We start from the raw sequence: 22,285 nt of genomic DNA on the forward strand, positions 1-22,285 counted from the left end.
GTGGGCTTTGGAACAGGGAGTGGCCATTGCCACCACAGGGCTCCTCCCATAACCAAGGACCAGAAAGTCGAGGATACCATTGCAATGCATCTGGTGGTCTCACCATGTGACACCATGAAAATACAGACAGGGGAGTAAAGTGGTCATGACTGGGCTGGCTACCCACTTCCAGCTGGAAAAATGCCACCATTCTCCCTTTTGGAAATATTCTGTGATGAGAAAATGTCAGGCTTCCATCCCAATGCCTTCTGCTGTCATTTTACAAGTCGTGCTGCCTCCTAGGTCATCTCAAGAGGGCTGATAAAATTGCTACAAGTGAGAGAGAAAGAGACATACAATGAGAGCAAAACACAGAAGGAAAAAAATGTTTGGATTAGTATTCTTATTTCCCCAGTTTATTGGTGTTCCATTTTAAAGTATACAAGACCAGAATTCTGATTTTCCATTTTACTATTTTTTTTTCTTCTGGGAAACAGGAAATGTGTGTGAAAGAGACATAGGTGCACATGTGTATTGGATTTTTTTTTATCAGCTGGTACCTCAAAGACCAAAGCTGCTAGATGATGATTTTTAAAAGCTCAACTGTTTTTCCAAGTTTCAGAGAAATGAACTTGCTAGGCCTGGATTACAATGGACTCCCATCCCTCAGTATGTAGTTTAATATCCTCCAGGTGCCTTGCCATTGTAATCATACCCAAATAAAATTCAAAAACAAATGACTGACGTCCAAAATGAGAGGGGACTGTAAGTAATGGGATGTCCCGGGCACTTCACCGCTTTTAAAATGCACTGACCTTTACAGACAAATATGACAAGGTCCTGTAAACAGCAAATGTGTTGAATGACAGCTAATCATTTTCTTTCAGTGGTGCGGATTGAGAGAATGAGAACTGTGCTTCGTAAGCAGCTTGAGATCTTTAACTCCCAAATCTGAGCTAATGATAGAGCCTCAAGTGTGGTATCCAAAGACAGCAATTAACGTCGCAGTAACCCCCTTAGTAAGGGACTGAAATGTAATGCAGCTTGTGCACTCAAGTTACATTCAAGTAAAGCAGCTTAATCCTTCTGAACAAATCCCATTGTTTAGGTGAAGAAAATGGGCCACGAGGTTCACCAAGCTCACTCTTTCTGACTAGATCCCACTTTTCCAGCAAAGCATCCAAGCGTTTCGTGAACCTGCTCTGCAGTTTTCCGCAGTAGCTTATTCTTAACAATGAAAACAGTATTTCACAACCTCCATTCTCAGTCCAGGTTTTCCAGTTTTTAGGATTTGGGATACAATTAAACTGCAGAAATGTCACATGGGTCTTACCGTAATTTGTGGCACTGTACTTGCAATTCGGTTAGCAGAAGCTGAAATACCAGCGTCCTCCTGAATAAGTCCCCTCCTGTCAAGAACACTAAAAAGAAATGCAGTTGATATTGATTTCTAATTAAGTAAAACCTTTTATTCCCTTTAATGGCCTAAACATGGTGTGAGGGGTGGAATTGTTACAAGACAGCGAAAATTAAAAGAGGCACACAAATTAGCATGCACATGGGACGTAATATGCTATTATTGAGATGAGATGTTGTCACCTTAATGGTGTCATATTTCCTAATCTTCAACCATCTTTTGTATAATGGAGTACTCACAAAAGCAGCAACAAGACAGGTAATTGATTATTAAGGTGCTGCTGATCAATGACTGAATGAATGTTGACGAGTACACCTAAAGAATTCCTGCTCTTACTTAGCATTTTGACATCACTTCATTGATCTTCTGAATTTAAAAAAGTTTTACCTTGGTGGCACTGGCCCACATAGGATCTCGCAACAATTTTTCAATACACCATCATGGCTGTAAGGGTTATGAATTCCATTCTTTCCTGACCAAGAGCCTTTAATCTGTGAAAGGCAATTTGAAAATTAAAATGAATAAAGTTCCCACAACTACAAACATTGAAACTTCTCATCTCTAGCTGCAAGAATTCTAGATGCAAAGCAACCAATATGAATGCTGAATCACGTTGTGAGCAGCACATGGATCATTCTGCGCAGTACATTTTACAATTTAAGGTTGTAGGCTCCTCCAGGGATCAAATTGAAATGGTAATTACAACTGTATTGCATTCTCCACATCATATTAAACTCAGCTTCAACAGAGTGCCACCCATCAAACCAACATTCATTAAGGCCATCCAACTGAAAAGTTAGACTTGGCTTGTCTTTCATAAATCAAGTCTATGTTTGAAAACAGGTTCTAACAGCTTATGTTCTGACAATTATCACATTTCACTTATGCATAAATGTAAATATTACAATTACAATGTTCAACATTCACCAATCTTCTAAAGTAATAGGACACAAGCAAACTAACGAGGATTATTGCAAAACAGCATTGCCTCGAAAGGGAAAGAATCAATTTTGACATCAATATGAACAGCACTTATTAAAATCAGTTTATGAAAGTGTTGACACTTCTACATCAACGAAGCTGTTGCACTCTATTTGAAGCAGTTTTAATATTAATGGTTAAGATATACTGGTGTAAAAATTCTTCACTTATGTACAATTTTATCTTTTGCAGTGCACCACTGACTTCCATGGGACCCACAGGAGGAGAATAGGTTAAAAGACTGCTTTGTGTCTTCCAAGAGTTCTTCAGATCCAGAACAATTTAGTTCTGAGCATCATTGATGTGAAAGTCACCATTGATACATAAGCAGCTTTCAGAAATGGGAGCATTGCACAGACATTACAAATATGAATAAGCAAAGTGGCAAAAGTATTGTATTTACAATGTAGCGTAGAGAACATTCTTAATTATGTGCTAATTTCATCAAGTTGAGATCATAAATCATAAATGTTACTAGCTGTGTTCAATAACCAACCACCTTTGGATGAAAAGAAAGTATACACACATATTACAAGTTGTCAAATTTTAAGGTAATTTTTTGTGGTTGGTTAATAAAAGTTATATCCCCCAAAAAGTCACTCTACCTAGTCCCCTGTTGCACACACATTACTTACATCTTCATTGGTGGTCTGGTTGAGTGCAATAAGATAGGTGTGAAATCCAGACAGACCAATCACAGACCATAACGTGAAGAAGCAAATCACCACTTCTAGTACCGTAACGGAAGAGTTAAAGAATGTTCAATGGGAAATACACCTTCAGTTATAACATTCATATTTTTAAAAGCAAGCTCTGAACATTTCAAACTATGAACTGTTACTTAGCTAAACAGTACTAACATAACTCATACACCATTTCAACTAGTCACATCAGCTTTTAATATCAAGTAATTATAAGGGCAATATATAATGCTTACTGTGCACTAACACAAATTATTCCTTTTTAAAGAGCACAAATTATTTTATTTTAAACACCCAGAATAGCTGAAACTGCTTAGATGCAGAAGGTCAGACTTCATCGGAGCAGGGAAACAGAAACTATAAACTCAAGTTCACGTGTAGGAAATTGGCTGGTATACCAGTACATTGCCCAGGTGAGCTCCCTACTGCCATTGGGTCTTCAATGTTCATCTGCAGGAACAGATGATACTTCACTCCTGTCCGATCCTTTGGATGCAATTCTACATTTGACAATGTCTTCGATACTGCACCAAGGCCATAAAGACGTAATATATTTGGATTTCAAAGAAACATCAAAAAGTCAATTCATGACTGAAAGAATGTGAAATCAGGGGGACAAGCAACAGAATATATAGCAAGCTGGCTACAAAACAGAACTCAGCAGGGGCTACTCAATTGTAAGATGGGGAATAGTGCTCTTCAAGAAACAGTGCTGAAACTGTTGCTCATTTCAATAAATAATTTCAGTTCAGGAATTGAAAATACCTGGCTTCTAAGTCTAAAACCAGGGGACATAATTTCAGTATAAGGGCTAAGTCATTTAACATTGAGTTGAGGAGGAATTTCTTCCCTTGGGGGTGGTGAATCTTTGAAATTCTCTACTCCAGAGAGCTGCGTAAGCACAATCATTGACTACCATCAAGACAGAAATCTATAGATGTCTGGAAACTAAGGACGGGAAGGAGATAGAGTGGGAAAGTGGCCTTGAGGTAGCTGATCAGCCATAATCTAATTGAATGATGGAGCAGAGTCAACAAGCTGAATGGCCTCTCTTGTTCCTACGTTCTTGTCCTCCTAAAGAGTCTAAAACAAGATAAATGTAAGTGGACTTGTCACAGACTCCACAATGAAATCCTAGTCTTAAACGTAAGAGGGAGGATGGAAATACTTCAAAAATTAGCAATGGAAGTAAAGGCCAACTATTTGTCAGCCAATTCAATGAATAAGTTGTGAAAAGTTTGATAGGAGGGGTATCTGATATTTCCCTTGAGCAGCAGAATAATAAACCCATTTCAACATTTGTATGTTAAGCCATTCATTACTCATTTCATTTGGTCAATTTAAAGTACGATTCAACTAAATACTATGATATAGCTTAAATGCTAAACCATCATGTCCTTCAACACTGATCTGACTAGACTTCATAGGGTTATCGCCTTCAAATCTAATTATATTCTCTCCAACTAACACATCTCACCCTATTGCCACACACTTCCAGGTTGCAAATTTCTCCTTCCTTGACCATGGATTTTAGACCCATTGTAATCCCACCCACCACCTGTGGGAACAGACTAAATCATCATAGACCACTGATCTAATCCTAGATACTGTTCCACAGTAACCCACTTCTTCACCCATAGTTTATTTTTAAACAATATTTAGAAACTGCATTCGAAATTTCAAACAAACATGCATTCTGGTGGTTTCCGTGCAACACAAATCTTCAAAGTCCAATAAGCTGCAACATATGCTCAGAATTTCAAACACTGATGAACGATTTTAATTCTCGAAAGGATATGTTCCTGGTGTGTCCTTCAGGGTGTTTAAAAAGCCATTGTCCACTGATCCTGTTTTAAAAAAATATGAAAACATTTTGAACAGACAGGCCAGAGGCAGAAAAACAACATCTTCCTTAACTTTTTTCTACATTACAAGAGACAGAGTGGGATAGGGGAGGTGGTGAAATTCAGTTAAATTAAAGTAGGCCTACAGGATGGGCACCCCATCGATATTCTTGTTTGACAGATTTATACCACAGGTATGAAAATTTGTGGCATCTGAAAATGCAAGGGCTTAAACAGCAACTGCCTGGATTCTGAAAATGATGTCGATGACAGAAGTCTCGTAGGAGTAGCAGCAAAAAAAAAACATGGCACCATTTTCAGAATACAAGCAGGAACACAATTAAGCTCCAAGAAAGTCTGCCACAGCAGAGAAACAGCACAGCCTTAAAGGCTCGGACATTTGGTTACAGTTGTCCCAAGGACACAGCCATCAGGTTATCACTAATGGGTAAGGAAAGATGGTTGTGTTAATCTTCTGGTGTAAATTGCATTGCAGTGAGCACTTGATCTGCATTTTTATGCAATTGCTTTAATAATGGCCACATGTATACTTTTTGACTGAACTTTTTTTTTGAGGGTATGATAAAATCTCTCATTTTCATATTAACAGGTGTGAATACAAGTATGTTTTTATGGTTTATATTGCTAAAAAATAAAACAGCCGTGGGCAAAATTATTTGGGTAGGAAAAGCCAGCAGTCTGCATAAATGGTCCATTCAGTGATCACTTTCATTTTTGTGAAATCTTTAATAGTTGTAAAGTCTAAAGTAAAAATTGCTTTCTTGAAAATTGCTTTATTTTACGAACAGCAAACAAAGTAATTACAAATTGAGGGAAAATATCTTAAAAGATCGACAACTTTCACGCTGTACAACCAGTAATATTCTTTCCTGTCTAAACAGAGATCTCAAAATATTATCAAAAGGACAAAGAATATTGGCCCATTTGGAAATAATGGTGGCGTTATCAGCGCTCACCATTATTATGGAGTAAATTGGGCAATAATGTCTGGCATCTATAAATAAGAGCAAAATACGAAGGATGCTGGAGATCTGAAATGAAAATAAAGCGCTGGAAAAGCTCAGCTGGTCTGGCAGCATCTGTGAAGAGAGAAACAGAGTTAACGTTTTGATAACGCTTTGAAGGTCTCTTGATGCTGTTGGGGGTCAGTGCAACAAATGGCATCAGCTCTTTCCAGTGCTGTCCCCCACCATGAATGGTTTCAGCAGCTGCTTCAGCACCATGCCATGTTCTGCCACAGGGGAGGGGGATCAATGGAGCCAAGTCACTCCAAAACCAGGTTGATGAGTAAATAAGCTCCACACCATCACTGGCAAGTGCTACATTATTTATATTTAGAATTTGTGAATAAATGTAAAAGTTACTTCATGTAGGAATGGACAGTATTTAATTTCTCCCCCCCCACCCCCTCCTGCCATGAGAAAAACAATTTATACATTAACTCTAATTTGCTTAAAGTCACACTAAAGAACGGAGTTTAAGTGAGGAATCCCTGTAGCAGACACATGATTCTGCACCATATCACCGAGTGGTAAGGACAATAGCCTGGCAGGGTTTGGTTTTAGCCTGCAGTTTAATGCCATGCTGTTTCCAGTCCCAACCATGGAGTCAGCTGTAGCCAGAGCTTGGTTTTTGGATGCATGCATGTTTATATTCATCAATAGTGGCTTCCCTGGAGAACTCAATGTCAAGGTATGAGAATTTTTCCACAAACTTGAGACTGGTGCCATCAACAATCATGTCTAATGCTTCACCATATGTATGGCGCAGGCCAAAGCACAATCTTGGTCTTGGAGACATTGATTTGGAGGCCCAAGTTTTTGACAGCAATTGAGAATGTTTGCCTTGGTCTGAATGTCCTCGCTGTTGTAGGCAACTCGGGCAGTGTTATCTGCATTCTTGCCAATTAATGTCTTGATTGAATTCGAAGACAATCTGAAGAAATTGTTGATGCCTGCAGACATGTCTGAGCCTCCCCCTTGACCTGCAACAACAAGGCAGGCACTCAATATTCGTAAGTGCACGTCTCCACAGTGACCACCAGTGGCAATGTAAGAAATGTTTGAGATGCTCTGGACCATTTCCTGTGGTCAATTCCAAAATTATCCTGATGGGTGATTTCAACGCCAGAGTTGGACATGACCACATCACATGGGCAGGCATCCTCAGTCAACATGCAGTTGGAAAGGAAAACTCAAATGGAACCCTCTTCCATTGTGTGCCAAGCATGATCTCGCTTTAACCAAAACCAAGTTTCCCTGGAAGGAAAATATAAATCCACATTCTAAGCACTTGTACATCCTTACGTATTTGTCAGGCAAAAAAAAAAGCTGACAAAGGCAACTATAGTGCCATGCAAGGAGTTGGCTGCAGGGCAGATCACCACCTGATCCCACCAAGCTGAGTCTAAAGATCCAACCAAAACATCATAAAGCAACTTGCCAGGCATGGTCAAGCCTAGATATCAAACTCAAGAAGCCTATTCCCTTAGATCTTGCGACACAAGTTGGCACATAAGTGATATTTCAATATAGCATCACAAGACTGAAACAATTTAAGCTGTTTGTTTATTCAAGGGATGAGAATGACACTATGTTTCTCAGTCTTGGCTGCTCTGACATGGTGGGAAAGAACAACTGCTGCAATTCTTGTTGCAATGGTGTTTTGCATGCCACGTTAGATTGGCAATTCCATAGCATTGACCTAATAAAATGAAGGAACAACAATACGCTGAAGTGCGACGAACATGCAAATGTAGTATTTCCATATTGTTGTTCTTGTCCTTCTTGGTGATGGAGGATGCAGTCTGGGACATGCTTAAGAGTAACTGTCAAGGATGTCTGCATTTTCTCTGTCCGGAATGGTCATTCATGTCACTTGCACACCAGCTTATGTACCTATCAATTCCAGCTCCTGCTCTAGGCTGGCACTGGCCGTAATATTGAACGATCCTGTTATTTGGGAGTTAAGAAAAGCAGGAAAATCCCCAGATGTCAAGTGTAACATTCCTCCCTAAAGGAGCAGCATAAAGAATGGATTGACAGCTGTTTCTCGGTAGTATCTAGTGCCATTTCAGTCGATGTTAACAGTCATGACATTTCAGAAATTTCTAAAACCGACAAGTGCTTTTAATTTTCTTCAAGAAAAGAATCCTAAAGTTACATGCAAGTGAAATACTTTTACAAAACTGATTTCTCAAGTATAAAATGCCACTGTTGCAGCTACTGAGACAAGGGTGTTGTTTATGAATGAACCACACGTTGGACGCATGCAGCAAAAACATGAACCGTTTTGGAAATATGGCAGCTGAAGTGTGTTTTCAACAGATACATCCCAAGTTCATTAAGACAGGATGCCCTCTATTCAGAGGATAGCAAGAGATGGCATATCAACAGCCCAAAAGGGGAGGACCCACAAAGCGGAGAGATGCCAGTATTATTGATAACATACTTGTGAATCGCTGAACAAGTCAGATGGACAGGTTGCTCACATACATAAAGGTAAAACACTGCAGATGCTGGAAATCCAAAATAAAAACAGGAAGTAAATCAGTATGTCAGGCAACATCCTTGGAGAGAGAGAAACAGACTTAAGATCTCATGTTAATGAGCTCTGGTGAAAGGTCATCAACCTGAAGCACTGTTTCTCTCTTCACAGATGCTGGCATCCCTGAATATTCCCAGCATTTTGTTTTACTTCAGGTCTCTCATGTTGAGCACAAGAGAAAAGAGATAGATGCAGAAGAATCAGTAAGAAGTCTCAACACCCAGCCATCCCATTGTATCAGGCAATGGGACCCTGTGAGAGAACCTCTTTGGCTACGTCGAGGGCATCCTGAAACCCATCGTATAAAGAACCCCCAGCTTGTCGCGACACTACGGACTTCTTACAGGAACTCAGCACACATGGAGCAGTTGAACCAGGAACACTCCTTGTCACAATGGATGTCTCGGCATTCTACACCAGCATCCCCCACAACGACGGCATTGCTGCAACCGCCTCAGTACTCAACACCAACAACTGCCAATCTCCAGACGCAACTCTACAACTCATCCGCTTCATCCTGGAACAACATCTTCACCTTCAACAGCCAGTTCTTCTCCAGACACATGGAACAGCCATGGGGACCAAATTCGCACCTCAATATGCCAACATCTTCATGCACAGGTTCAAACAAGACCTCTTCACCGCACAGGACCTTCAACCGATGCTATACACTCGATACATCGATGACATTTTCTTCCTTTGGACTCACGGTGAACAATCACTGAAATAACAACATGACGACATCAAGTCCCATCCCACCATCAGACTCACCATGGACTACTCTCCGGAATCGGTTGCATTCTTGGACACACGCATCTCCATCAAGGACGGTCACCTCAGCACCTCACTGTACCGCAAGCCCACAGATAACCTCACGATGCTCCACTTCTCCAGCTTCCACCCTAAACACGTTAAAGAAGCCATCCCCTACGGACAAGCCCTCCGTGTACACAGAATCTGCTCAGATGAGGTGGAACGCAACTGACACTGAAAGACGCCCTCGTAAGAACAGGATATGGCGCTTGACTCATCGATAGACAGTTCTGAAGACAAACACGGGACACGGTGAACAGAGTACCCTTCGTCATCCAGTACTTCCTTGGAGAAACTACGATATCTTCTTCAGAGCCTTCAACATGTCATCGATGAAGACGAACATCTCACCAAGGCCATCCCCACAGTCCCACTACTTGCCTTCAAACAACCACACAACCTCAAACAGATCATTGTTCACAACAAACCACCCAGCCTTCAGGAGAAGAGTGACCACGACACCAGACAACCCTGCCACAGTAACCTCTGCAAGACGTGCTGGATCATTGACACAGATGCCATCATCTCACGTGAGAACACCATCCACCGGGTACTCGGTACATACTCTTGCAACTCGGCCAATGCTGTCTGCCTAATACGCTGCAAGAAAGGGTGTCCTGAGGCATGGTACATTGGCGAGACCATGCAGACACTATGACAATGGATGAATGGACACCACTCGACAATCACCAGGCAGGAGAGTTTCCTTTCTGTCGGGGAACACTTCAGCAGTCAAGGGCATTCAGCCTCTCATCTTCGGGTAAGCATTCTCCAAGGCAGCCTTCAAGAGATACGACAACGCAGAATCACCGAGCAGAAACTGATAGCCAAGTTCCGCACACATGAGGACGGCCTCAAACGGGATCTTGGGTTCATGTCACACTACCTATAACCCCCTCGGCTTGCAAAATCTAACTGTCCTGCCTTGGGACAATTCACACCTCTTTAACCTGTGCTTAACCCTCTCTCCACTCACATTGTCTGCACGTGTAAAGACCTGATTCCCTGTTAAGACTCACACTCCAACCATTATCTTATAATTGAGTCTGTATTTATATGCCCTGTTTGTGAACCCAATCCTCCACTCACCTTAAGAGGCAGTGCTCTGAAAGCTCATGCTACCAAATAAACCTGTTGGACTTTAACCTGGTGTTGTGAGACTTCTTACTGTGCCCACCCCAGTCCAATGCCGGCATCCTCACATCATGCAGAAGAATCAGTTTGGCTTTGAACAGCGACGGATGTGAGCCTAGGCCTGGAGTGTGGCACCCGGGCTAGCCAATTTTTACATGTAGAAATGGTCCACGGAAATGCCAAAAACAAGTCAGTCAATCACAAAAGGATCAGAGCATGTGTTTTACTATTTTGCATAAAATGTGAGGTTTATTACTCTGCATGTTCACTTGCTGTATGCAAAATAAAGCACTTCCACTGGCCTCAACATTTTAAAACTGTTCTTGGCTTAATTTCCTCTACTTCACCATTTTAATGACAGAGAGCAGACTGCAAAAGAAGCCTCTGACTGGCTGCAAATCAACTCATCACATCTCGACCCAGTGAAATGAGGATTATTTCAAGATGTTATTCCATTGGCAGTCAGGGATAGATTTTGCCTTGCCCCAAAGGCTCAGTTTTGGGATTCCTACATTTTATAAGTTTGAACAGGTTGCACTGTCTCAACGCCACCCCTGCCTGGACTGGGCATGCACCCAGGAAAGAAAAATAATACAGGGAATGGACGCTAAAATAACTCTACATATGCATATAAATGAGATGTTCTGTTATCCTACCAAGGTTAAATAGTGTGCAAAAGATTTATTGACCGAATTGAACTCGTCAATTGAGAGGGAAGAGAGAAAATTGGGAGGGAGAGAAAAAAATGGAAGACGAACATTAATACGTCGCAAAATATCTTCCCACTCCTGGAACAAAAGTTTTCCTTCTCTAAGGCCTGAAAGTCAACATTCGAGTGCATGCTGAACAGTTTTGTGGACACAGGTCCAAAGCAGTCTGGATTTTCGTAATGAATTAGCAATTTTCCTCAGGCTGCAGATTTGAAGTGTGGGAAGTGGAAATATTTCACACCAGTGCTGATGCACATTGCTGGGGTAGAAAATAATCTGGCAGTCCCAATAGGAAAAATTTCCAATCCCCAGCACTGACACTACAAACGGAAAGCAGAAAATTATCACCTTTTTAAAAATTTGAATCAATATACTGCCTGACTCCCTGCACAATGAGATCAAAAGTGGAAGTATAAGGTTCAAATAGATCCTATCGCCTAAAATAACCAAGTCAGATTTCCTAAAAACAGCCTGATTGTAAATGTTTTTGGGTAATGACATAACAAGGTACTTACTTTCTATTGGTTACTTACTCAGTGCCACATGTACAATATCAAAAGCAAAGATGTAGACAGTGAGGAATGACAATGATATGGTGAAGAGATAAAAGAAACGGTAATTCCTCTTTCCAACACAATTTCCAACCCAAGGACAGTGGTGATCAAAACGTTCTGGGGGAGGAAAAAAAAACACTGGCAATTAGAAAAGGTTTTCTCACATTCTCACGACTTTCCAGTCTAATTCAATTTATGCTCCTCTTTTTCCAACCGCGAAGCAAAAAATGTTTGGTAGATACAAAAAACAAAGCAAGTTCCATCAGTCACACCACATGTAAAACATTGCTCGACCTGCCCTGCAAAATGAAGAAGTGTCAGTTTACCAGAAATTTCAAGACATGATCTGCAGTGACATTTTACTTTAGGAGAGACTTTGCTTTTACACGTATGTCCCAAGAAGCTTCAGCACCTTAAGAGGAGGGGGTTGGGGAAAGAAATTTCTAAAAGTGTCATTTGCCTTTTATGTTAGCAATGCGTGAAACAGAACAATATAGAGCAGGTTATAACAGCACAACAGAGTCAGAATATATCACAGCAAACATGCATTGCGCTGACCTGAAACTGTCTTTTCAACTGAAATAAAGAACAGAACTGCATTTCAATCAATTATTGAATTTAAAAGACATCATTCAAATTAATTAATCCAACACTGAACTACTGTACAAACCAACACCTTAAATTTTGATAGTAGGCTTTGCTTTTAACGTGGCTTGTGCTGGATTCATTAACTATTTAGGAGCATTCAAAATTTGAGAGAGAAAAAAATAAGCACCCACTGTATGCAATGGCCCACTGATGCAGAAAACATTAGGAGCCTCACTGCTTAAAAGTACTGGACCCAAAGGCAACTACTGCAGCAATGTTCTTCTGGGTCATTTCAATCATTATAAATCGAGTACCACAGAATCGATGCTTGCAGCACAGAAAGAGAGCAATAGGCCCATCACATCAATGCCAACTCTCTGCAAGAGAAATTCACCTAGTTCCACCCCCACCTTTTCCGCAAAGCCCTGAAATCCTTCAATTATCCAATTCTCTTTTGAAGGCCTCAATTGATTTGCATCCACCACTCTCAGGTGATGTGTTCCAGACCCCAATCACTCAACGTTAAAATTTGATTTTCCTTGCATCACCGTTGCATCTTTCTCCTACCACCTTAAATCAGTGTCCTCTGGTTCTGGATAATTCCATCAATGGGAATAGTTTCTTCCCATCTATCCAGTCCAGATTGCTAACCATTCTAAAACCACTGTCAAATCTCCTCTCAATCTTCTCTCCTCTTCTGAGGAGGGCCTCAGCTTCTCCAACCTCCACAAAACTTCAGTCCCTCATCCTCAAACTACCTGCAGTCTCTCTACAGTCTCAACATCCTTCCTAATGTGTGATGCCCAGAACTAGACAACACTTCAGTTGATGCCAAACTAGTGTTCAGTATACCATCACTTTATTTTTGTACTCTGTGCCCCAATAATAATGCCCAGAATGGCATATGCTTTATAATTGCTTTCTGAACATGCCCCACCATCTTCAATGATCTGTGCCCCTTCAGGTCACTCTAATCCTGCACCCCCTTAGAAATTGTACTCTTCAGAAGTTCTAAAAGATGCCAGTAGCCCTTTGATCCCTTGATTAAGAGGTAACACCCCCTCTCCAGCCACATTTAGCATGTCTCCTCAATGTTCTTCCTGATGAGGGGAAGAGGTTAGCTTTATTTGCTGCATTAGCAATTGGAACAATGTGAAAGCTTGTTTCATCTTGCTGTGTCATTAGTAATCAATACATTTTGTTGCTTCAAATATTTTAAATAACTTCTTTTGAATATGTTACTATTTTATCATTCGCATCAGTCTTTTCCTGGGCTTGGCATAACGTTTTAGCTTCACTAACAAAACCTGCACAACAGGATTCACAATCACTTTGTTCTATGACGATGAAGAGTGTTGCTTTCAGTTTTCAAGGCCATTGCTTAAACCATGAATGCTTTTATGTTGTTTCTCAAACCTTATAGGTAAATGTTAACTCGCATCTAGCAATCAGCTGTTTTTGTTCACAATTCAACCATCAAAAATAATTGCTGCAATTTACCGGGTAATGGTATTATATTTCATGATGGAATTCTTGTCTCCAGGAAGTAATGCATTCAATTATCCATTGTAAAATCTTCAACTACCTTCCACTTACTGGTCACAGTTAGTAACTGCATAATGTTAGTCTACAATGTGCAAGGAGCAGTGATAGATTTGGGTACTTTTATTCAGTTAGAGATGCTTCTGTTTGGATGTGTATAATCCATTTTAGTTCTACAAATAAGGAGCAAAGTTTTATTCAAACCAAAAAACACATGCCAAAGTAATAACACCATAGAACCTGTACTGATAGCAAAGGAATACACAGTGAACCTGAAGACTTCCTGCACTATGGTGGAAACCTTCAGATGGCAAAACTTCAAAACTGTTAGACCTGAAGGCTGACAAGTCCCCAGGACCAGGATGGCCTGCACCCTGGGATCTTAAAATAAATGGTTGCAAAGATAGTAGATTCATTGGTTAGATTCTTCCAAACTTCCTTTGATTCTGGAAGGATCCCAGTGGATTTATTCAAGAAAGGGGGGAGGCAGGAAACAGAAAAAAAAACAGGATAGTTAAACAGCCATCATTGGGAAATTGCCAAAATCCATTACTACGGAGACCATAGCATAATATTTGGAAAATTATTATAATGGATTTGTGAAAAAGAAATTAGTTTTAACTCATTTAATTTTTTGAAGTAGTACCAAGCAGAGTGGACAAAGGGGAACCTAGGGCAGCACGGTGACACAGTGGTTAGCACTGCTGCCTCACAGCGCCAGGGACCTGGGTTCGATTCCCAGCTTGGTCACTGTCTGTAGTTTGCATGCTCTCCCCGTGTCTGCATGGGTTTCCTCCGGGTTCCTCCCAAAGTCCGAAATACGTGCAGGTTAGGTGCATTAGCCATGCCAAATTCTCCCTTAGTGTACCCGAATAGGCACTGGAGTGTGGCAACTAGGGAATTTTCACAGTAGCTTCATTTCAGTATTAATGCAAGCCTACTTGTGACTAATAAATAAGTTCTACTTTAGATTTGATGTGCTTGGATTTCCAGAGCAAATGCCATGTCAAAAATTACATGGTGTATGGGGTATCATTTTGGCATGGATAAAGGGTTAGTTGGCTAACAGAAAGCAGAGTAAATTGGGTCTTTTTTGTGTTGGCAGACTGAAAAGTGGAGTGCCACTGGGATAAATGCTGGGTCTTCAATTATTTACAATCAGCATCAATGATTTGGATGAAGAGACCAAATGTACGATAGCTAAAGTTGCTGATGACACCAAAGATGGGCAGGAAAGCAAGTTGTGAAGAGGAAGTAAAGAACCTACAAAGGGATATAGACAGGTTAAGTGAGTGGACAAAATTTGGTAGATGCAGTATAATGTGGGGATATGTGAAGTTGTCCACTTTGGCAGAATGAATAGAAAATCAGTATACTATTTAAATAGAGAGGTACAGAGGGATCTGGGCATCTTGGTACATGAATCAGGAAAAATTCGTATGTAGGTAGATTAAATGATTAGGAAGGCAAATGGAAAGTTGTTGTCTATTGCAAGGGGAATGGAATATAAAATAGAGAAATTTTACTGCAGCTGTACAGGGCTTTGAGGAGATCACATCTGGAGTACTGTGTACAGTTTTGAAAAAAATATACAAGTGCTTTAGAAGCAGTTCAAAAAGGTTTGCTTAAATCATTCCTAGAATGAGGCACTTATCGAATGAAGGTTGGACCAATACCCATTGGAGTTTAGAAGAATGAGAGGTGATCTTATTGAAACACATCAGATCCCGAGGGGATTTGTTTGGGTAAATAGCAGGTTTTTCCACTTGTTGGACAGACTAGAACCAGGGGACACAGTTTAAGGGTAACAGGTCTACCATTTAAGATGGAAATGAGGAGAAATATTTTCTCTAAGAGCCATTAGCACGTAAAATTTTCTTCCCCAGAGGGCAGTGGATATTAGGTTATTACATTTATTTAAGGCAGAGTTCAATTTTTGATTGACCAAAGGTTATGGAAAGCAGACAGCCAGATGGAGTCGAGGCAAAACCAGATCAACCATGATCTTACTGAATGGCAGAGCAGGTGCAAGGGGCTGAATGGCCCACTCCTGCTACCAAGTCCTTTGTTCTTACATCTCCTCTGTTTGATTCTCTGCAGCAGTTTTTGAATGGTTTAGCACATTGAAAAAGCTGTTTCTCGGTGGTTGTTTCCTTCCCTCCTGCCTGGATTTTCAATCAGCTGTTGGGGAGGGGGAGGTGGGGTGGGTAGAAAGTAATGAATGCAGGTGCATTTCCCAATGTCGTGTCAGTGTCCTGACACCGGACACACTGGAGGAGGTGGGGGTGGGGAAGCCAGCTCTCTAAACAGCTCGTTAGCGGGCTGCAGTTGCAATGTGCCGGAAGGCGATTTCAAGATTGCTGATCGACAAGTTCAAACACAGTTTGGCGCACAGCAGCCACCACAGGGATTAATGCGGGGAATAGAGTGATTTTGAGGAAACATTTTTGCCACTAGAAGTTTTGTTTTGAGAGAGAGAGAGAGAGAGAGAGCAGTCTGGCCTCTTTGCGCCGTAAGGCTTCTGGCCCTTCGACATTGCCTCTTTCAGCAGCAGGCCCCATCATGGCTGCCATTTGCCTTTGACATTTGTGCTGAATATGCATCTCCCATCTCCTCAGAATAACGCCACTAATTTTGCACCAAGCTCACCACTGCCCTAATTAGTGCATCGACATGAGTCTCATGAATGATGCTGATCCAATGCAAGGTCAGTGTAGAAAACTATCTTGGAGCCAGGTTCCTGATCCTGGATTAAAAATTAAGGCTTTACACACTAAACTAATGGAGGCAACTAGCCATCCCTTGCCAAACTCCCCAATTTGATTCAAAACAAATTTTAAAAGAATGAATATCTGACGTACCAACACAGTTATCACAAACACTACAGTGGGATGCCCGAGGCGGACGGAATATCTTGCACGTGTAGCAATATTTCAACTTGATAATCTGGTTGTTGATCTGAATGTCTTTGATTCTTGGTGGTGGTCGCTGGCCTGCTGGGACATTCCCATTGGCTGCCTCTGGAGGTGATGATAAACAAACACATACATTTGTTAGGCAACAGTATCAAATTAAAAACAGATTTTTCAATAGCAATTTAATTGTGTCTTTAAAAAGGTCAATGAGAGAACAGGGTAATTCATTTGGAGTAGTGGAATAGGTGCCACTATCACAGATCCACCTTCTGATTAGAAATCAGCAATCAAATTTAACGAGATCCAAAATAACTCACCTTCAACTGATAATGAGATCACTGTAGTGTCTATGATGATGGAATGCTCATTGGTGCGCTGTCGTGAATTCTATTTTCACTAAATGAATTCTAATTTATTCCAAAATCCCTTTCATACTAAAAAGAATCAGAGCTCCACAAAAATCAGGCTAACAAGGCAATGCCTTCAGGAGAAGAAATGGCGGATGGAATTAAAAGGAGGACTAATAATACTATTTCATCACATGACCATAAGGAAAGTAAACAGCACTCGTAAATCTGGGCCAATTACAACAAAGACATCTTAAAGATAAATTGCTGCTTTTAAAGGAAAACAACAAACATATCCACAGGATGGAATGTCCATTATAGCAAGGTAAAAAAGGATTTGGCTGCAATTATTGAGCATTTATTGAAAGGTCTCAATTCTTTGATTAGCCAATTGCTGGACAATGAAATTATTTGGCGTTCACATACGCAGCAAACTAAGGCAAAAGCAGACTATTTTTTAAAAAGCTGACCACCACAAATTACCTCAAAGACAAATGATTACATTGAAAGTGCATAATGGGATGAAAGACATAACATACAGTACTCCTAAATACGTTATAAAGCTTCAAAGGTTAAAAAATTCAATTTGAGAGAGATCAGCGCAGAGAGACATGCCTCCCGCCACCACCCCCTTGAAACTATTGGTTTTCACAACATTTGTACATTCCAAGCCACCGGAAGATGAACTAATTATAATGTTGAAGGTAAAAAGCACAAGACATTAATTTTCAATGAAAACCATTTCCTATTTAAAATTTGTATGTTGCTCATGTTTTGTCTTATAGTACTTCCAAGTCTTCCCCTCTGCAGTGGTTGGTTTATTACTGAAAAGAAATATACAATTTTTTTTTTTAAACTGCCCAGTAACAATTGAATATTCAAATCTGAGTAAAGTTAAGTTTATTTATTAGTCACAACTAGGCTTGCCTTAACACGGTAATGAAATTACTGTGAAAATCCCCTAGTCGCCACTGTCCGGCGCCTGTTCGGGTACACTGAGGGAAAATTTAGCATGGCCAATCCACCTAATCAGCACGTCTTTCAGAATGCGGAACGAAACCGGAGCACCTGGAGGGAACCCACACAGACACGGGGAGAACATGCAGACTCCACACAGACGGTGACCCAAGCCAGGAATCGAACCCAGGTCCCTGGCACTGCGAGGCAGCAGTGCTAACCACTGTGCCACCCGATCCTGGCCAATCCAGCCAGAGGTGTGGGGAAAGTTTCTAATTTTGCAGACTCCCTTTCTAATCCTATCCTGGCCCACTTTCTCATGCCTATTGATAGATCTGTAGGAGATGAAGGAACATAACTGTCAAAAATATTTTCATTTTTTACATCAGAAATATCGTATTCTAGTTAGGTAGACCTTGTTAGAGTTCACAATTGATATGTATCCAGTTATTTTTATAAGTAACTGATCAGTCCATCACTTCCTCCAGAAGCTAAAACATTCTCACTACTGCTTTCTCCTCCCCTTGAGTTTTAACATTCTATTCACTCCAACAGTTTTTTAGTGAATGGAGACATTTTATCCTATCCTGCAAACTGAGTTCAGAAGCATGTCATTTCCCCCAATGCTCCTAATACATGGTGGCACTTTCCTTCCTCACCCCAAATCAATTTAACAAGACACTTCTGCCTCTTAGATAAAGCTGAAAAACCCATCCCCCACACTCCCAACTCTCACTACCACTCATCCAGTAGCATTCTAAGCCCCCTTCAAATTTGTACTGACATTTCTAGCCACTGTTCACCCCTCTTTTCCCCCCTCCCATCCTTTCACCACACAATTGAAATCTGTTATTCTTAATATTAGAAAACAAGAGGTGATTGGGAAATGAGAAATAGGTCTGTGAAGATTAAACCAACAAGACTTAAGACTAAATATTCATTGGCATTTGAATGAAAATATAAGGTACATGTTAACACAGCATTTGTGGCTTTAAAGCGGAATAAGCTGCGTGAGGACAGTGCAGGGGGCATGGTGAGCAAGATCTACAAGAGTATTTGCAAGGAGTACTTAGTTAAAAATTTGCTTGGGAAGCCACAATTAATTCAACTTTTTGTTACACAGGGCTGCTGTCATTAGGTCTCAGTTATGCAAAACAACTGTAAATTGCAAACATTTCTACATTCTCCTTTAAAGACAAAATTAACAATTTATTGCAGTGACCAAGCTGTCCTTTTAACTGTATTAAAAATTGACATGGTCAGATACTTCCAGGAATTATTCCACTGGTCAGACAAAACATTAAATGGCAACTTGAACGCAAGGGACCATTTTAGCACTGTCAACAACCTATGCGATTAAAATAAATTGTGCGACAAGAATAACCTATCCATAATTGGCTATTATTTCTGCTTTGTGCTGACGTTCTCTCAAAGTATGAGTAACTGTGGCCCACAAGCAGCAGCAATTTAACGAAACAGGTCATTAAACACAAGTCACACAAAATGGAGTTTATTCCACTGATGACCTATACTGCTTGCTTCAAAAGTAATTCCACTTTCTAACATTTTCCATAAAAGAGCCACTCATTCTACCACCATTATTACATATGAGCTTTATGTACAGGCAAAGAGAATGATCAATAATGCGGAACCCGCCATTAACTTTGAGAAAAGTAAGTTGCTGCAAAAATGGCTGACACCAGGGTACATTTTCCACTTCACCAGATGCACAGAAAGCTGGCATTGTAATTTATTGGTATAAAAATCAGGCAGGTTCAATGACAGATGGCCAATCTGCTCCATCAGATTATCACCCAGGTGGTGGACATGCAAATCTACTGTAGTGAAAAAGAAAACTAAGCAGGAATAGGTAGCAAAAACATCACACCACCACAAGCGTAGAAAGTAACAGAAGGAAAAAAAATGATTTTGCGCATCTCAATCATAATTGCCAACTGTGAAAAGTCATGAAGTGCACATGACCTATTTTACCACCCTCTAGGATGGCATTAGGACAGCTCTCGTCAACACTTGTGCCAAAAAGCTACCAGTCCTTCTTACTTGGCTTGCCTCGAGTGGCAGGTGTTCAACTCTGACGACAGACAGAGAAGGTCACCTCTAATCAGCAAACATTTTTATCAGTAAGTTTCTCCATAATCAACCAAGTTAATAATTGTAACCATTCTGATTAAATTCAAAAGATAGCAATTTAAATAAGTTGTTTTCTTACAAATATATAAAATGTCACAGTTTTCCACCTTTGCATGGTGATGATCCCCAACTTTGGAACCATACTTAATTTTCAGAGGTTTAATGAATTTGGAAAATTGTTTAGAACAACCTTTATCATTGTCATTACTATAGTTAAACTTCAGTACAGATCAGATGAGACTTTGACCTGTTTAGTGTAGAATGTGTTAAGCTGCGACGCACTCCTCGGCCTTCCTGATAAAGGAACACTGTGGGGTAATCTAATCAACCTTAAAATTGGTAGGTTTTATTAGATACAAAGATATTATTGGATACAGAGAGAATGTTTCCTCTTATGAGGAAGAGGATAACTATAAGTCACCAATTAAAGATCAAGAAATCCAATAGGGAATTCAGAAAAAACTGCAGCACCAGCGGGAGGTAACAGTATGGAACTCTCTACCACAGGCACCAGTTGAAGTGAACAGTGCATTTAAGAGGAAGGTAAACAAATGTATGAGGGAGAAAGGAATAGACGGTTACAATAGCAGGTTTAGATGAGAAAAGCTAGGAGGCTCAAATGGAGCATAAACTGGTTGGGCGGAACGACATGTTGTTGCTGTATACCCTATGTAATGAATGCGCTTCCTATTTCAAAAAGGGCAAGTTCCACCAATATTTAACCAGCTCAGATCAGAAGACATTTTGAACTGAATCTCTCATTATAAGCCTATAAGTAACAAAACAGTACAATGTTAAAAAGATGCATATTTAAAATACTGTCCCAAGTTGAAATACAAGGACATCCAGCTACTGTATATACAAATGAGGCCACTCAGCCCCTTGAACCCGCTTCACCCTTCAATAAGATCAAAGCTAATCTGACTAACCTCAACTCCACATTCCAACCTAACCTAATATCCATTCACTCCCTATCTTATCAAGAACATATCTACCTGCCTTAAAAATATTTAAAGGCACTGCTTCCACTGCCTTTTGAGAAACAGGGAGAAAGAAAGGAACAAAGATTCACCTCATCCCTATTCTAAACATTTGTCATGATTCCAAGATTTGAAAACAGGTGGGACATGTGTCTGTTCAGACTCCAAACAATGTTTATTTGAAGAATGGTAAAGAGAGAGGCCAAAGAAGATAGAGTAAAATCATTTGTATAAGAATGGGAAAAAAAGGTCAGTGGTTAAGAGATTTGAGTCATCAATTTAGAGTAGTTGTGACATGAAAGGCCAAGGGCTAAAGGAAATGTGAGAAGACTAAGTGAGAATTTGATAAATCAGGAAATAGCAATTGGTTAAATCTTTATAACCTTGGGTTTTAAAAATCTAGGAGGAAAGAAAAGCTGAGGGGCAAAAGCATTGAATATTATACAAGTCCTGAAATGACCAGAGCAGGAAATTGTACACAAATCTTAATTTTGAGAGAGGAGATACAGTGTAGAGGAAGAAGATGCAAAATAAATGTATTCACTTCAATTATTAGAGGCAAGGGTATTACCTCTGGAAATGTAAATGTGGAGCCTCAAGTAGAATATTGCCAACACTGGAGAATGGGAATTGGCAACACGAAGGGCAAACATGCAGTCTGCCCCCATTGGAATTGGTTCCTTTAGTTACAACAAAACCCAACAACTGGAATCAATTAATCCAATTGGCAAGATGCATTCTTCAATTTACCCGCTTTCTATAGTTATGCTAATTCAATCCAATTCAAGAAGGTCCCCCCAGCTGACAATTAAATGAACAACTTTCCCATTTTCTCTGGTTCGGTTAAAGAGCATTGCAACTCAAACATATCAATGAAGCAAGTGGATCCCAATTACAAAACAAAAGCTAGGCTGTAATAGATAATCAGGAACACAACTTTCACAAGACCCAGAACTGCACACAATGTCATTTACATTTTTTACTGGAACATATTTCCTTCAAAGCAAAATACAACATAATGGCTGTTGCCATTCTGGAATATCAAAAGACTCTAACACACATGACCACAAAGACACCGCCGAAACCCTGGAGTGGTTTGGGTGAA

The 22,285-nt window shown here is 40.3% G+C and overlaps 1 protein-coding gene across 2 annotated transcripts in view; it reads right to left on the reverse strand.

The window, feature by feature from the left end:
- Positions 1–22,285, reverse strand: part of zdhhc9 (zDHHC palmitoyltransferase 9) — a 110,950-nt gene that overhangs the window by 16,638 nt on the left and 72,027 nt on the right. For both annotated transcript variants that reach the window (XM_078211536.1, XM_078211535.1), the window contains exons 3-8: positions 16,692–16,850; positions 11,680–11,817; positions 4,877–4,925; positions 3,013–3,115; positions 1,784–1,887; positions 1,313–1,400 (exon numbers count right to left, since the gene is read on the reverse strand). In XM_078211536.1, coding sequence (XP_078067662.1) covers positions 1,313–1,400; positions 1,784–1,887; positions 3,013–3,115; positions 4,877–4,925; positions 11,680–11,817; positions 16,692–16,850 — 641 coding nt within the window. The remainder of the gene's footprint in view (positions 1–1,312; positions 1,401–1,783; positions 1,888–3,012; positions 3,116–4,876; positions 4,926–11,679; positions 11,818–16,691; positions 16,851–22,285) is intronic.

The sequence above is a fragment of the Mustelus asterias genome, chromosome 4, assembly GCF_964213995.1.
Source record: "Mustelus asterias chromosome 4, sMusAst1.hap1.1, whole genome shotgun sequence".
Lineage (NCBI taxonomy): Eukaryota > Metazoa > Chordata > Chondrichthyes > Carcharhiniformes > Triakidae > Mustelus > Mustelus asterias.